Source organism: Carassius auratus, chromosome 13, assembly GCF_003368295.1.
Source record: "Carassius auratus strain Wakin chromosome 13, ASM336829v1, whole genome shotgun sequence".
NCBI classification, from domain to species: Eukaryota; Metazoa; Chordata; class Actinopteri; order Cypriniformes; family Cyprinidae; genus Carassius; species Carassius auratus.
In genome coordinates this window covers 4,959,835-4,977,936 of record NC_039255.1, presented here as the reverse complement: position 1 = coordinate 4,977,936, position 18,102 = coordinate 4,959,835, and the positions used below count along the sequence as shown (strand labels likewise).

The window sequence follows — 18,102 nt, the reverse complement described above, 5'->3', positions numbered from 1 at the left end:
GCTTTGCGCATATCCTAACTTTTTATAAAATTTTATACAATAAGCACAATGCTGTTCTAATAATATCAATAATAACACTGCTGTTCGAGAAAAGCATGCCGATATAATAAATATCATTTTTAAACAAATAAATCTAATGTCAAATACATGTGCTTGGACCATTAGAACTGCCACATAAAATAGCTTAAAAAATTATCTTTGTACCTCTCTATGTGCAAAAATAAAAGCAAAATGATAAGAAATAAATATAAAATATTAATTATTTTGAAAACAGAAAATAGAAAGAAAACAAAAGATTCTGACACCACTTACCTAATATAGGTATTTCTTCTCTGTCAACACCTCAGCTATTCAACAGAATATGAATTAAATGGATCTGATCTGTCTCAAAGTGCTCTGATATCTTGATTGAGCTCCAGACACAGCCTGGCAAATACCTCTCACATAATATGATATAAAAACATACAATAAACACTTTGTTTCTGGATAATTCTACTGAAAGCTGACCATATCTTGTGACATACTAAAGGTTCTGACCTCACATTGGTCAAACGGTTGACTTCAGGTCTCCAGGCTTGTGCTTGCTGGCTTTGCCCGGAGTCAGAGGTCAGAATGTCATTACCACAGTGACTGGAGATGACATCATCATAAACCTCCATCAAAACGGTAGTATATCAACGGTTATGTAGCATCTTGTCAATTAAAAATGTCTTGCTGCATGTTGTAAATTTCTGGTTTGTTATATTTCTCAGGTTGTCCAGCCCGTTGCAATGCTGAAGGCAAGGTTTTCTGATGCTACATCTGTTGTGATGGTCAATTTCACATTTGTGGGAGAAGCAGGTGAGAGAGCAAAAACCCATTCAACGAATGCTAGGTCTTCACCTGTGATTGTTCAGGATTGTCTTCCAGAGGTTTATCTCCATCACGAGACTTTCTTTTTTTGTTGCCTGGAGAATAGAAAGAAAAATGTGAACTCCCTGAATTTTATATATATATATATATATATATATACAGTATTGTTCAAAATAATAGCAGTACAATGTGACTAACCAGAATAATCAAGGTTTTTCGTATATTTTTTTATTGCTACGTGGCAAACAAGTTACCAGTAGGTTCAGTAGATTCTCAGAAAACAAATGAGACCCAGCATTCATGATATGCACGCTCTTAAGGCTGTGCAATTGGGCAATTAGTTGAATTAGTTGAAAGGGGTGTGTTCAAAAAAATAGCAGTGTGGCATTCAATCACTGAGGTCATCAATTTTGTGAAGAAACAGGTGTGAATCAGGTGGCCCCTATTTAAGGATGAAGCCAACACTTGTTGAACATGCATTTGAAAGCTGAGGAAAATGGGTCGTTCAAGACATTGTTCAGAAGAACAGCGTACTTTGATTAAAAAGTTGATTAGAGAGGGGAAAACCTATAAAGATGTGCAAAAAATGATAGGCTGTTCAGCTAAAATGATCTCCAATGCCTTAAAATGGAGAGCAAAACCAGAGAGACGTGGAAGAAAACGGAAGACAACCATCAAAATGGATAGAAGAATAACCAGAATGGCAAAGGCTCAGCCAATGATCACCTCCAGGATGATCAAAGACAGTCTGGAGTTACCTGTAAGTACTGTGACAGTTAGAAGACGTCTGTGTGAAGCTAATCTATTTTCAAGAATCCCCCGCAAAGTCCCTCTGTTAAAAAAAAGGCATGTGCAGAAGAGGTTACAATTTGCCAAAGAACACATCAACTGGCCTAAAGAGAAATGGAGGAACATTTTGTGGACTGATGAGAGTAAAATTGTTCTTTTTGGGTCCAAGGGCCACAGGCAGTTTGTGAGACGACCCCCAAACTCTGAATTCAAGCCACAGTACACAGTGAAGACAGTGAAGCATGGAGATGCAAGCATCATGATATGGGCATGTTTCTCCTACTATGGTGTTGGGCCTATTTATCGCATACCAGGGATCATGGATCAGTTTGCATATGTTAAAATACTTGAAGAGGTCATGTTGCCCTATGCTGAAGAGGACATGCCCTTGAAATGGTTGTTTCAACAAGACAATGACCCAAAACACACTAGTAAACGGGCAAAGTCTTGGTTCCAAACCAACAAAATTAATGTTATGGAGTGGCCAGCCCAATCTCCAGACCTTAATCCAATTGAGAACTTGTGGGGTGATATCAAAAATGCTGTTTCTGAAGCAAAACCAAGAAATGTGAATGAATTGTGGAATGTTGTTAAAGAATCATGGAGTGGAATAACAGCTGAGAGGTGCCACAAGTTGGTTGACTCCATGCCACACAGATGTCAAGCAGTTTTAAAAAACTGTGGTCATACAACTAAATATTAGTTTAGTGATTCACAGGATTGCTAAATCCCAGAAAAAAAAAATGTTTGTACAAAATAGTTTTGAGTTTGTACAGTCAAAGGTAGACACTGCTATTTTTTTGAACACACCCCTTTCAACTAATTGCCCAATTGCACAGCCTTAAGAGCGTGCATATCATGAATGCTGGGTCTTGTTTGTTTTCTGAGAATCTACTGAACCTACTGGTAACTTGTTTGCCACGTAGCAATAAAAAATATACTAAAAACCTTGATTATTCTGGTTAGTCACATTGTACTGCTATTATTTTGAACAATACTGTATATATATATATATATATATATATATATATATATATATATATATATATATGTGAAGCTATTAACTGATGAATAAGTATGAATAAATTATGAAAATGTCTGATTGATGAATACTGTGATTTAGCAAACAGGACATGTTTCTGAAAGGTTTTTGTACCAAGGTTTTTGAATTAAGAATGCCTTCAATATTTCAATGCAAGTCCTGAATTTGAAATAAAATTGGACTTAAACAGGATGCATAATTTGAATTTGAATTTAAGTAGAATTAAAATCTATATAATCTAAAAAATTTTTTAGAGTAAGTCTTGTAAATATGTTTAATGGTGGCTTGAAAGGGGGATATTTGGAATAAAAAAAAATAAATAGCATGTATTTTCTATGAATAATAGCCTCCCACACATTTTTTAACAGCAGGTATGATTTCTTGATTTCTTGATAAAAAGTTTTTCCAGAAGCAACAAAGGCTGCAGACAAAGGAATATGTCCTACGTAAATCACATTGTTCTGAGTTACTTGTCAATTTTTATTAAACGGATGTGTGGGCTGCCTGGCTGGTAGCTATGAAACAGATGGAGTTTGAAAATGCAGAATAAAAGCAGGTGTGTGTTTGTTTTGTGCAGATGTAAACGCAGGTGTCCTGTCATTACGGGAGAGATTCACAAATTTGTGATTCAGTCAGGTGCTTGGCAGCTGATACACACTGAGTTTCCGAAGCAGTTTTTTCCCCAGGTTCTCATCCGAGCCACCCAGAGAGTGAGAGCTGATGAGCTGAGATGTAGACAGGTCTGTATCCATGGGTACGGCTGTTGCATCTGAAATAGATTGGACACACTATGACAATGGGCCATGATCACATGACAAACTGAGCTGAAGAGCCATTGGTTTGTCTCTTCTCTTCTCTTCTCTTCTCTTCTCTTCTCTTCTCTTCTCTTCTCTTCTCTTCTCTTCTCTTCTCTTCTCTTCTCTTCTCTCCTCTCCTCTCCTCTCTTCTCTTCTCTATACATCCAAACGACACTGATTCTTGGTTTTGTCATCCCTGTTAACCTCCAGCCATAACAAGCAAAGCTGAAATGGACAGTTCTTGTCTGATGTCAACATTCCTTTGCAGGTCATATAAACAGAGCTTATACAGCTCATGCATTTCCTCTCCCTGCAGTCTGTCAAACGTCCCGTTCGCTGTCAAACAGCTACTCCAATGTTTGAAATTTGGGTGCATTTAGTCAGAGAACAGACCACCACCCTTCTTAAAGGGATAGTTCACAACACTTTGTCATTATTTACTCACCCTCAGTCATTTTATAACCTGTGCACTGTTACTTTTTTCTGTTATTTTTAAGAATCTTGCATGAAAGTATTGTAAAAGTAGTCCATATGATTATAGTATAAAAAATGACATAATGAGCATACACGGAATGAAAAAAGATATAGTCAGTATGAGTAGTTGTAGTAATAATAATAATAATAATAATAATAATAATGTTCTTCTAAAAGTAGCCATGGACAGCATCCAGGTTTGATGTGCCATGAGAAAATATAAATAAATACAATTTAAAATGTACAGATTTAATTAAAATAGTTTTTCTTTTTGGTGAACTATTCATTTTTGTATTTCAAAAGGACAGTTCCTACAATGATTTATGTTCACCCAATGCCCAGTTCCTTCTGTTGATTTTACTTGTAGCAGCATTTAAATAAATTTTTGGACTTAACAAGGTAAACACTGTATATTGGTGCATAAGATTATGTAATGGTTTGGCTTCAGAAATCATCCTTTAATTCACCCACCAGTTCCTTCTTTTCTCTCCGCGTGATTGTCTCTTATATAGGGGGTGTCATCCATACGCAGGAACACAGAGTCACTGGGGCTCTTCTGTCCATCTGACTTACTTCCTACAGGGGGAGCCAGAGAACCACAGTCGTCTGATCACACAGGAAATGCAGAACTATCTGATTACAAAGCTATGAGTAATCAAAGACATTTAAAGCTTTGAGTCCATGTCTTTTGACATAAAAATGAAATTGATTTGGCAAACACAATTTTCCGACCTGTGTTGACACTGAAACAGCATACTAACATACTACTTTTATGATTTCTGCCATAAAAAGCAAGTATGCAATTCTCAATTCAGCCAAATTGATATTTGATTCACCATAATGAATATCTTATATGATTAGCATTTATAATATCATGTAAATTTAATTAAAAATTATATTTAAGATTATGCAATATTCTTGGTCCGGTTTTTAGTCCAGTTTTTATGAATAGCCTACACTTTATTGACCTCAAATAGTTTCAAGCTAGCAAACTTGGACAAAAAGTCAAACCATTTTGATTTTGTGGAGATTTTAGTTAAAACTTTGATTGTGGAACTGCTGTCATATCTCAAGTTTCAATCAGTACTGCGTGCAAAGTGTATTCAATTTTTACAGTATAGCATTTTACAGTATAGCATGATAATGTTCAACAGTGTAATCTGATTAACCTGCATTTGATCCTGTGTATACTTTGGTACAGGCTTTCTTTAATGAAAGGAAAGTCTATTTGGTTGTGTTTCGACATTTATAAGTTATTTCTAACTTAAGGATTAGATTTAACCCTTTTCACACAAAGTCTGATAGTTTTAGGTTGAGGATTAGAGTTGGGCCATCTGTCTTATCCTGCAGCTGGGAGAAACGTCCATCACAAATATCACCAACATGCATTCATCTGCATCCTCGTCTTCCACAAAGATTAAAATGACTGACATTGATATGTTATAGTTATATTTAGGCATATTCAGACTGTATAAAACAACTCTTTTGGTGTTCCTCAATCAGTGGCATGACACCGTTGTTTTGCAATCTCTCTCAACTTCAGAAAAGATCAGAAGCCTTATGGAGATGAGCTCAAATGGTCTGTCATATAAAGCTTTCTGACTGTTTCCTAACTCCTGAGGGAATCTACTTCAGTGCTTTCATGTCAAATTGTTTTAATATTTACCTGCTGCCTGAGAAATGACCAAGAGAACCCGAGAAACATGCTGTTAATGAGAAGTGAATGCACTCACGGACGATGCGGTTCCTCTCATTAAGGGTGCTGGTGCTCTCTGGCTGTCTGTAGAGGTGTCTGTGCTGGTGGAATCGGGTCAGATAGGGTCGTGGTTCTGTCAGAGGAAGGGCGATGCTGTTGGAGCGCGTCTCAGGGATTGTCATTCTCTCCCCGGGCACTTGGCTGTCTGCGTCGGGTGTTTGTGGAGAGCTGTCCATGCGTGTAGCTGTCAGGGCGTTCTGATAATGGTTACGAGTGATCTGGAAAGAACCACACATTACAGTGCGCATCTAATATTGTTATAGGATTTCTAACATATGGCATTAGAATATATTTGACTGAATTTAATGCAGTTAAATTTATTTTTTTTATAAAATCAAAATGGATCAATTTTAAAAACATAAATTATGTTTTTTATTAATGAAAATAAATAAAAAATATTGTATATAGACAGAATTATTTACATTACTATAATGAGAAAAAAAATCTATTTTATAGAGTAACAGTATAGAGAATTTAGGTTAAAAACTTTAAAGACCCATAGTTTTCTCGAATTTCCCCCTCCTCCAGCTGTCTGAAAAACAGTCTCTCTCTCTCTCTCTCTCTCTCTCTCTCTCTCTCTCTCTCTCTCTCTCTCTCTTTCTCTCTCTCATAATAGTTAAATTTACCTTAATGATCTGTAGGTCTGTGAGCTGGCGAACTGAATAGTCTGGTAAATACGGTCCTCCGCTGATGCTCAGTTGACCCAGACTGCCTACATGAATTGTAGTATCCGAATGATTGAGACCGCTGCTCTGGGACGGTGATCTGTGGACTGAATCACACCAGTAGAAGTCAATCAGCTGATTATTGCTTTAATTATTGCCAGAGATATTTATTTTTCCTTACTCGGGCTATTGAGAGTCTACGTATACTGATATGCTGAGATAGACTAAAAACTTTAAAGGGGGGGTGAAATGCTATTTCATGCATACTGAGTTTTTTACACTGTTAAAGAGTAAGTTTCCCATGCTAAACATGGACAAAGTTTCAAAAATTAAGTTGTAGGTTTGTTCCAAAAATACTCCTTCCGGTTTGTCACAAGTTTCGGAAAGTTTTTTTCGAGTATGGCTCTGTGTGACGTTAGATGGAGCGGAATTTCCTTATATGGGTCCTGAGGCACTTCTGCCGGAAGAGCGCGCGCTCCCGTATAGCAGAGCACTGAGAGCACAGGCATTCACTGGTCAGAGCGATTCACTGATCAGAGCGAGAGCATCGCGAAATGTCACAAAAGAAGTGTGTTTTTGGTTGCCAGGGCAATACAACCCTGCACAGATTACCAAAAGAGAAACAGCATTAAGGGACCAGTGGATGGAGTTTATTTTTACAGAGCATCAACAGAGTTGTGTAAGTGTTTGTGTTTGTTCCCTGCATTTCGAAGATGCTTGTTTTACAAACAAGGCCCAGTTTGACGCCGGATTTGCACATCGTTTATTTCTTAAGGATAATGCAGTCCCAATGAACAAGGGTCATGATCGTGTGTTGGAACCGCAGGCGGTGAGTAAAACTGCTTCAAATATCTCTGTGTTGTTAACTTAGCCATCGGCGCGTGAGCACATCAAGTAAACAACATGCGATGTTGTCATCAAACTGCACTTTCCACATGTACACCTTAAAAAAAAAGACGACATAAAGTGGAACTTAGTCATTTTCCAAAACCGCTAAGCAAATATATACAGTTTCAATACATACTACATAGAGACGTCCTGCTGTAGTCGTTGCTGATGCTGCTCTTGTTAAATTTCAGCCTCTGGATCTGATTCTGGATCATAAATATACGCTGAATCTGACTGTAAGCCATGGTTTGTTTTGGATGATGTTTTTTTCCTCATGGTAATGTCACAGCTTCCAAATGCTCTCAACGCAAAAGCTTACTCGTGCTAGTGATTCTTTAGCTCCACCCACACGTCACGCCTCCAGCCGCTCGTGTTTTTCCGGGAAAAAACGGTACAGACTTTCTCTTACAAATATAATAAAACTAAAGACTTTTTGGAGTTATGAAGGATGCAGTACTACTCTATAGGTACTCAAGATTAACAGGATATTGATTGAAAACGAGCAAAAAAAAATCAGCCAAATGTACACAACTTGGTTGGACTTGTTCATTAACTGAAAAAGTGACCTATTAATTAGTTTTTCTTTTTTTTAAATGTCTAAAATCCTTGAACCAAAATATTTTTTTTCCCTAATATGTAGAAATAGTTTCACGTATTTATGCTAGTGAAGACATTATTTAAGATTTATTTTTAGATGGTAATATATATTTTTTTTTTAATGAGAACAACAACAACCTAAGTGTGCTTTACAAATGTATTAAAAAGAATTGGGCTTTTATATTATTTTTAATAAATATAAAAAATCCTTGAACCAAAATGGGTGTACTTGAAAACACTGATACTGTGATTCGTTTTGAAACATTGTATCCTGACTTTAGGTTTATTTTGTATTTTTTGTTCTGTATGTTTGGCCGATTTTTTGCTTATTTTCATCATTTGTTTTTTTTTATGTTTGTGCATAAAAGATTTGAAACATTTAAGACACAATGTTCTCCTATTAAAGATACATTCTCTGGAAAGAAGCCTATATTATCTACATCAATACAATATACTGCTTCTCAAAGTAAATCATTTTTTTTCAGTGGATTTTTAGATATTTTAACTTGTAAAATTTGGCAAAAATACATGTTAAAAATAGGACATTCAGTGCTGAACAGTGGAAAAACCTTTTAGTGCTGTTGTGTGTCACGAGAGAAAAAAACCATATGCCATTCACAGAATCTCTCTGTGTCCATGTAGATGTCATGTCTCATTAGATGCTGAGGTCCTGGATGGAGTATACCTGTTTGTAACTGTGCTGTGGCTTTTCTTTATGTCTTTATATCATTAAGAGATGTAGAGAAAACCATCACTAGAGAGACAGACTATGACACAGACACTTGGCTTACATTTAACACACTTACATTCTGAATTAATGTCTTCAACTAGGGCTAAAGGCTCCATCCTTTAAGTTATTTTTGCATTTTTGTTAAGCTAAGCTTATGAGATTTTCATCCTTATATAATAGCATGCCATTTTGCCTGAGTGGGCAGACGAGAGTTTCTCTCCCACTGTAATTACCCGACTCTACTCTCCTAAGATTTGCATAGCCACTCTATTTAGATTTGCCTTAATTATTTCTGGAGCATGTTAAGAAGGGTCACTTATGCACCATGCTCAACGCCTTTTAGAGTTTTTAATTGCTTATTAATATTTTAACTGCAGGACAACTGAGATATTCTGGAAAGTTTATTCATTTAATGAGGCTCTGTTCACCTCCAGTGATGAATTCTGACAAAGATTAAAGCAGCAAACAAACCTGTGGGAAGGATGGTCATGATAGCAGGTAAGCCGTAGTATGTGAACGGCCCGTTTTCAAACTTCAGTCCCTCTTTACCGATCTCTACCTCCACTCGACCCTGCAGCCAGAGAGAGATGGTTCAGACATTTTTATTGTTGAGTGCTTTGAAATTAAGTTTTCAATTATGAAAAAAATTCTCCACTTACAGTGTGCTCCAATAGTGAAAATGCTTTTTTTTGCATTTAATGTAATATAATTTTTATAATTTTGCATTTAATATAATATAATATAAAGTTTTTTATTATTATTAATTTTTTATTATTGAATACAATTATTAGTTTTCCCTCAGTTTGCAATAATGAAAAATAAGGAAAATGACACTTTTGTTCATACAATTGGTTGCAAAATAAATGTAATATTATTTTGTCATAAATTAATGTAACAGTTTGGACAAATATGTTTGTAAATATTAATGTTTCTAGTATTTAATAAAATCATTTATTTTGCTCAGTTCACAATTATGAAAACTGCAGAATATAGTATATGGAGTCCAATAGCAATAATCTCATATGTCATAAATTAAATTAGCTGCATAACAGTTTGAACAAATATATATATATATATATTTCAGAGTATATTTGTATTTATTTATAATGAATTTCAGAATATATTTATTGATAATGAATATCAGAATGTCTTTTCAAACTTGTAGTACTTTACCTGCAGTATGAGGATGAAATAATCCACAGGTTTGTTGCGCTGGAAGATGTAGTGCTTTGGCGATTGCTTGTTTTTCTCATTAAACTTGAGTTCCTGCACTACGCTCGGGTGCTTTATCAATCGCAGGAGGATCTTCTCTGAGAGATGTGTCGACTTAAAAGGCTCTACTTCTACCGACAGAAAGGGAACGGAGAGAATAAGAAACATATTAATAATATTGACAATGTACCCGCATTCTGATCCTTCATCATTTGACGATGATTTGCAATGCTGCACTAAGTGAGTAGATACATTAGAATGTCAAATGAATGTGAACACATCATTTTGGTCTTGAATGCTTCGAACCTAAAACAATTTTCAGTTTTTTAAAATCTTCAAATTCTGTTGATCCCAAACTGTCTGAATCGATCATTAACAGGACTGATATATTTTGAGACTCTCCCACAATTGTGAAGTGAGATTACCTGTTGCTAGAAAGCGATGTGTTGCAAGCAGAAGCTGTGGTGAAACTTTGACCTTCATTTCATTCTCTGACAGTTTAAATATGGAGAAGTCTTGCTGTTTCCTCTCATGGTGAGATACTCGTCTCTTTGTACGGTTATCAGCTGCCACAAAAGAAAACTGTTTATTCTATTTAATTCAAGGCAATTTATACATAACTGTGTTGTTGTTGTTGTTTTTTTGTAGTATTTAAACTAAAACACATTTTAAGTATGATTATTGCAGGACATATACGTTGGATCACAATTATTATTATTTTCTTCTGCTTCTAATATGTTACTATTATTGGCAATTTAATTGCAGGTTCCCATTATGACAACTCACCCCACTTTGGAGCAATCAGGATATGTTTTCACAGAAGGTCAAGCTAGCATTCATAACTATTACTTCTTTCATTGGCAGAAAATGTAAATAATGAGCAATGTGTTTTTTTTTTTTTGCAAGACGTTAAGGTAAATGTGATTTACTTTTCAAGCTAACTTACAAATTACTCACAGTAAAAGGTGTAACAACTTTTAGCATTGTATTTAACCAATCATGGTTAAAAATGAACTGATGATAGCAGAGAACAGGCTTTGCCAGAAGACAATAACACACAGAGTTCTGGAACCCAATTAGTTTGATAATTATTTGCAACAGAGTCACAGTGATATTGACTATGCATGAGGAAAGGTACAGGCAGGTTTTCACTCAGAAAAACACTCTGTTAAGGCTGTGTGGAGGAAATATTCCACTAATAATGCACCTCTGGACTGATTTTATAACTTTTAAGTGTTTTGAATGTTAATCTGAAGCTTAATTATTGAAAGATGAGAAGACAGAAATGCACTTGAGGCCTAAGATTAACATGATGGCACCAGATTTAAGGAACAGAAATATTAAAGACCTACTGTAGAGGTCTGTTTCATCCACAATCTCAGACTTGATGATTTCCTCAATGACGTCTTCCAGAGTGATGATGCCCATGACTTCGTAGAACGGGTCTCCTTCTCCTTCGTTATTGACCCTCTGCACGATAGCCAAATGAGATTTCCCTTTACAGTGCCAAAGGAAGACATAGGATCATCATGGCAGGATATGAAATCGACATTTAATTTTATACTCATAATCGGCATCCTCATTTGTGTAACGTCAACTTCACAAAACTGCAGTGCTATTAAATCAACCCATGAAGTTATTAGTCAAAGTGTGCAAAATCAATAGTCACACAACTTTAGTAAATGAAGCCCTGTAAATCTATTTAGCTCCCCTGATACCTTCGTATCTGATTTCTGTGGCAGAGAGTCTTTTGCATTGCTGAACTGATTTGACACATGACATAAAGAGTGCTTGAAATGAATGCTCATGAAGAGATTAACTATGACAGTTCTAAAGATTCAGACCTGACCTTATGTAAAGAGAGCTGAGTGATTATGGAATGGGGTTTGGGAAGCCCTGTAGCTCTGATGATGAAGCTAAGCATGCTAAGAACTGTTGAAATTTGCTATTTCTGAGTATTTTTTTTCTAACTAGTTCATGTTCCCCCTTATTATTAAATAATCATGATGCTCAAATATGTGTTATATACACCAACATTCAATCATAATAATGATATAATGGTTCCTACAAAAATGTTAAGCAGCACAACTGTTTTCAATATTGATAATAAGAAGAAATCTTTTTTGAGCAGCAAATTAGCATATTAAAATTATTTCTGAAGGATCTTGGGACACTGAAGACTGGAGTAATGATGCTGAAATTCAGCTTTACCATCACAGACATATTTCTACTGTAAAATCTATTAAAAAAAAAAAAAAATTATTGTGAATTTTAATAATAATTAAAAAATAGTTTTTACTGTGTTTTTATATTTTATTTATAAATATGTGTGTGCATATATGTTGTGATGTCAGATGCTTTTACATATTAACAATGGCTTTTAAAATATTTCCCCAGAGCCTTCTGAGGAACTCCAACATTAGAAACGAACAGTTGAGGCCTGGTCATGTGGTCATTTCAACAGATTGTTTTATAAATCTCTCATAATGTAATGCAGCTTTGCCAAAAGGTCTGTTATCGAAATATGGGGCTGCTAAATCTATATTGGCACCAACAGCAAACCAGCAGCTTGTTGCGGCAGCAAAGCTTGATCTCATTCCACATGCAAAGAGGGCAATTACATTGGAATCTTAAAGGAACAGCAGCAAAAACGACAACAACAACAAATCTTTACAAAAAAAGAAAAAAAAAACTTTTTAAAAAGCACATATTATGAAGCATGATTAGTGTTGCTTATACAATATTGTTCTGAAATCCCAAACAGAAGCTCTTTGCGAAGGAACAAACAGAACATCCCAGCTAGCATTTCTGTTAATCATCAGTCAGACAGATTTGGAATATCATTTCAGGGAGAGAGGATTAAATATATAATCCTCAACCTTTGGATAGAGAGAACCTAAGTGACAGAAGTGTCTGTCACGCTGTGGTTTCCATGGTAGCGGCACACGCTGAGCGAAGAATTCTGCAGGAGTCAGGCAGAGAGCAAGAGCAATGCAGCACTCTGCATGATACACCTCAAAGCTGATATTCAGGGAACTGCACTACATCACTGCGCTATTATATAACACGCGCACACATGCACGTGAGCCAGGGGGTCTAAGCTCACGTGGATGTCCATGCAATTCCCTCAGCTGCTGTGCCAGCAAATTGACTCGTTAAAGCTGGCACTATACTCTACTAATGTGATGCATGGCAGAGCAGTATGGTGGGAAGTGCTAAATAAAGCACAGTGTGTGGCTAAAAATGGGAAGAAAACACAGAAGATCGGTTGAAGGAAATGTCTGACTGATTTCTAAATAGAATCCAGTAGCACAGTTTGTCCTAAAAAATGCATATGCAAATATATTTATGATTTTCTATGTTAATTGCTTTTGTTTTTATTTATTTTAAAGATTTTGATGCTTGTGCAGCATGCATATTGCATTTGACTTCCATTTGAGCTTAAAGGGAAAGTTCACCCAATTATAAGTTGAATAACCCCCCATATATGGAAGTCAGTGGAAATTGTTTAACATTCTTTAAAATATAATCATTTATGTTCCGCAGAAGAAAGAAACTGATAGGTTTGGTACAGCTTGAGTTAAAGTTTATGATGACAGAATTTTAATTTTGTTGGGTGGACTATCCCTTTAGTAATTTACTTTTTTTGAAGTGTTTTGAAAATGTAAAGTCTGATTATCCATGAATACAGTTTGAGGGATAGGAGTTATGTAGCGATTGATCCAATAATTTGAGGGCTCGTACACTTTAAGGGCCAAGCACTAAAGGTAGGCACCTATTTTATTTTTATTATTTAGTTTTCTTCAGCAGAGTCTATGGCAATCCCTATAAAATTCTAGTGCCACCAGCAGTTCAAAATGTCACATACATTTTAGCTCATAATTTATGAACTGAATAAAACTAAATTCTCTATTTTCATTCCATGGAAAAGTTTCAATTACTGCCCAACAAGGATTTTCTTCTATCTAGGGGGGAAAGCAAATGATTTGCTTTTTAGCAAAGCAAATGATTTTCAGACAAACTCTAAGGCAATTTTTTTTTTTAGCACCATTTTCTGCATAAATCCCAATGGAATTATTTCCAAACAACAATAGGCATCCCATGTTATTATTAATGTTATTGGTCCTTTTAAAATGTGTTTTTATGGGCGTTTTGCATTTATAGGACAGAATGGCAGAGCTAGAAGAGGAAACAATAGAGATAAGTATTGGAGGCTGATCAGTCAGATTCTGTGTGATTTCTTGTTTCTAAATTTATCACACAGCTTACACTCTGCCTATGTTTGAATATGTTTGATGTTTCAAAAGGACAGTAGACCCAAATATAATGCACAAAAGAGGATATATTTTTTTTTTATTATAATATTTTTTTTTCACTGATACAGTGAATGACAGTGAAGTAAAAAACATTATGAAATTGTCATTTTCAGTCCAGGGAACATATAAAGATTTGGATAATTAATTTTACTTTTGGGGTGAACTGGGTGAAGTAGCAGATTGCGAACAGCCGGTGTGTTTTAAATGTAGGATATTTTTTTTAATTGTTATGCACTGAATATAATCATACTATTTTTTTTTTTTTATAGATTATTAGATATTTTGGCAGTTTTACCACTTCAGTAAACAGCTTCCAGCTTGAACTTTTTCAGGAGAAAAAGGTAATTTATGGAGAGGGAAAGGTTGAGCCTGCATATTTCATAATTCCTGCTGTAATTTGTTCACTGGAGGCAGAAGCTTCAAAGAGTGACAGGCTGGGTGCTCACAGTGTGAGGAAGCAGATCCTCTTCTCTCTCACTCCGCTCTTTTTGTCCATATGGTCCCAAGCTGAGACACTGATTGGACCAAAAGGTCACTGCTGCAACTAATCTACCCTGATGTTTCTATACAGACAAGCACTCGGATTTAAAGGGACAGTTCACCCAAAATTGATACTACTTCATTTACTCAATCTTATGACAAAAAAATGAATAAAAAATACTGTAACAACATGCATGTATGACATCCTTTACAGCAGCATTTGAATGAAAAAAATACTGTAATAACAATTTCTGAAAATTAAAAAAGCAATCCAATAGGTAAACTTTGACTTCAGTTCTTAAGATTTCTCAGACAGTTCTGCGGTGTGGTGGAAAATAAATTCAAGTTTTGCACAAAGATTAAACTGAAAACAGGGTTAACTTTGTGCCTGTGTCAGTTCATGCTGAACATCCTATTTTTGCTCTGGGTGTTGCTTAAACTGCCCTGGATTCCTACGGTGGTTATGGAACTGATACTGTTGATGATCCCTTTACTAAATCTATTGCGTACGAACATTTTTGCCCTGTGGGGAAGGTAAATCTGGTAAATCTTGTACCCAGTGAGAGCAGTTCATCTGACAGGTTACTGCATTACGACTGAATTATGGCACTCGGCACCCTGCTGCTGCTCTGTAGCTTTGACTCTGTGCCTTTGCAGAAAACACCATCAATCTCAAGAAGATATTATTACATAATTTGCACTGTGATGCAGTAAAGGCCAAAGTATGATCACATACCAGGCATCAGAACACATCACATCAATGTCTAGACTTTTATGCAGGGCAGGATCAAGAGGAAATGGTATTCAGGCCTGTATTCCACACAGGTCAGTGCTTGGCATGAGTAATTTATGGATTTTCAGTTAAAGGCGTGTCAAAATATGACTAATAGAACAGTAAGTAATGATGACAGAATGAAAACGGTTGCCATGGGAACAAATTTAAATTATTCAAGTCACCCAGCTTCTAGTCTCTCCGCAGATGTCAGCTAAAGTAAAGATGGGGCTGACACTAAATGTGCAATGTATGATTGTTATAACATTGCAACACTTCATTTTTTGTATTATCATAGGTTATAGTCAACATAGCCAGAAGGCCCTGCATCACTTTAAACATCTAAGATTTAACCAGTATTTTCATTTAGAATTCCATAATATTAAAGTACAGTCAATGAACTATATAAAACTATATAAACTTTCATCATATACTCGCCTTCATGTTTTTCCATGCACATCTACATATTTTGAAATGTCTTTTCAGTGGTTTTTTTTTTTTATCCATATAAATTAAAGTTAATGAAGTCCAATGTTTTATTAACATGATATTAAAATATATTTTTGTTACAGAGAAGAAAGAAATGCATACAGGTTTGGAAACGAAATGAGGGTGAGAAATTATTTGTGTGTGATCCTTTTCGCACTGATTTCCTCTCATTCTCTATCATCTGTTGTAACTCTGCACAACTGTCCTACAAACATCTTACCTTTCTTGAATTGCTCCAGCATTGCATCCAGTTTGGTGTCGTTAAAGACACAGTGCAGCGGGTGCTTGTAGAACTGAGTGATGGTTTTTAACGGCGTGCAGTCATCTGGATCAACAAATGCCAGATCTTTGACGAAAAGTATATCGACAATATTAGACCGTTCGTTCTCGAACACAGGAATGCGAGTGTATCCGCTCTGCATTACATCTGACATGGTGTAGAAGTCCAGGATGGCATCCGAGGCCAGCATGAAGCAGTCATTGAGAGGGGTCAGCACGTCTTCCACGGTTTTGCTCCTGAGTTCCAGAGCTCCCTGGATGATGTTCAGCTCCTCTTTCACCAGGTCATGATACGGGTCGGTAACTCTCAGCATAGCCAGCAGCTTCTCACGGGTGTAGAAGTTGCTGATTTCCTGGTGCAGCATATTGTCTAGAAGTTTGCTGATAGGATATGTAATGGGGAAAGTAAGCAGCATCAGCATCTTGGTTAACCATGCGGTCTTGGACGCGATAGCCAGCCCGTGTCTAGAAGCAACGGAGTGCGGCAGGATCTCTCCTATGAAGAAGATGAGAAAAGTGCACGCCGCGGTGGAGACGGGCGTTGCTCCGAGGATCTGGCACATCCAGACCACCAGGAAAGTGTTGGTAAGCACGTTGCACAGCACCAAGGTGCACAGGACGTAGTTGCCGTGTTTGCGCACCGACTCAATCTTGTGCGCGTACTTTTGCTCCTTGCCCGTGCCGCTGTTCTGCAACACTTTGAGCTCCACCGGGTCCAGCGCTAGCATACTGATCACCAGCCCGCTGAAGAGCGCGGAAAGCGCCAGTAGCAGCACCGACAGTCCTGCCTGCAGCCACCCTTCCGTATGCGGCGGCCGCTCCACTACCGCCAGCCAGAAGTCGCGCGTCCGGTAGTGCTCCCATTTGATCCCGTCAAAGGCGCACATGGAGTAATACTTGATGTTCTCTCCTCTCCGCAGGTCTTTGGCGAGCAGCTCTACCAGGATGGAGTTCTGGCTGGAGGCTGACTTAAAAGACCCGATGAGCTCTATATCAGAGCTCCTGGCGCTTTCCTCCACGCACAAGTTGCGTTTGGGATGCACCTGCCCCTCTCTGCCCGGCTCCGGTTCTTCTATGAAAGCGATCCACGGCGCGGCTGTGCCGCCGGAGCTGCTGACGCTCCGGTTGTGCCTCTGCGGAGATGCTGCATAGTACACGCGTAATATGAACCGCGTCCCCTCGGTGGCCTTCAGCACCCCGTCCTGCACGGATAGATCTCCTCCTGTGTCCTCCGGTCGGAAGCCCAGCAGCCCGTGGCTCGGTGTGGTGATAACGGAGACGATCAGGAGGAGCAGGTGCAGGATGCGTGGTAAGGGGATGCGGTGCGGGAGGAGAGCATCTGCAGCATCCGCAGCCATTATGCTGAGTGGTTTGTAGAAGGACATTGGCGAGCGGGATCACGTGGAGATGACACACACCCACGGACACACACATCGGCTCTGTTTGCAGAGTCAGTGTAACAGCTGGAGTCTCATGTAAATAAAATGACACCGCAGTGACGTCATGACGCTTTGCAGGGCTGCGATACTGTAAGGAGCAAGCAGGAAATGCATGGACTGTCCTCCAGAAAAACCCAGCCAGAGATGATGTGATACGATTTCTGTTTATTTTACCATTGTAAACCCAAGAAGTCAGTGGACTGATATATAAACATAAATAACTTTTTTTTTAAACGGCATTTATAATATATAATAATAATAATTAAGGTTTAATATAATGTAAAATGGTTTGGGCCCGGTTCCCCGATAACGCTCACTCTTAGCGCGCTAAGAAGACCTCGAAAGATATATCTTACCAAAGTTGTTTATGTTCTAAGTGTGTTCCCCGAAGTGTCCCTTAGGAAGCTTCTTAGCACGCTGCCTCTTACGTCCGACGTTACAAGAGCGCTGTCCAAAGTGAGGGTGCTGAATTAGTTGGCACCGATTGCTCATGAATCGATTTTCAACTTCACGCGAATGTAAGAA

General features: G+C 37.4%; 1 protein-coding gene across 1 annotated transcript; it reads right to left on the bottom strand.

Annotated features, from left to right (window-relative positions):
* Positions 1-308: 308 nt before the first annotated feature.
* LOC113112407 (metal transporter CNNM1-like) lies at positions 309-17,698 on the bottom strand. Its single transcript, XM_026277955.1, has 10 exons — positions 16,080-17,698; positions 11,155-11,298; positions 10,228-10,368; positions 9,764-9,933; positions 9,062-9,161; positions 6,337-6,482; positions 5,688-5,928; positions 4,426-4,530; positions 3,342-3,452; positions 309-947 (listed from the first exon to the last, which is right to left on the bottom strand). Exons 1-10 carry the CDS (start codon positions 17,521-17,523, stop codon positions 871-873), a joined length of 2,679 nt encoding a protein of 892 aa, XP_026133740.1. The 5' UTR covers positions 17,524-17,698; the 3' UTR covers positions 309-870.
* Between the last annotated feature and the right edge of the window lie 404 nt (positions 17,699-18,102).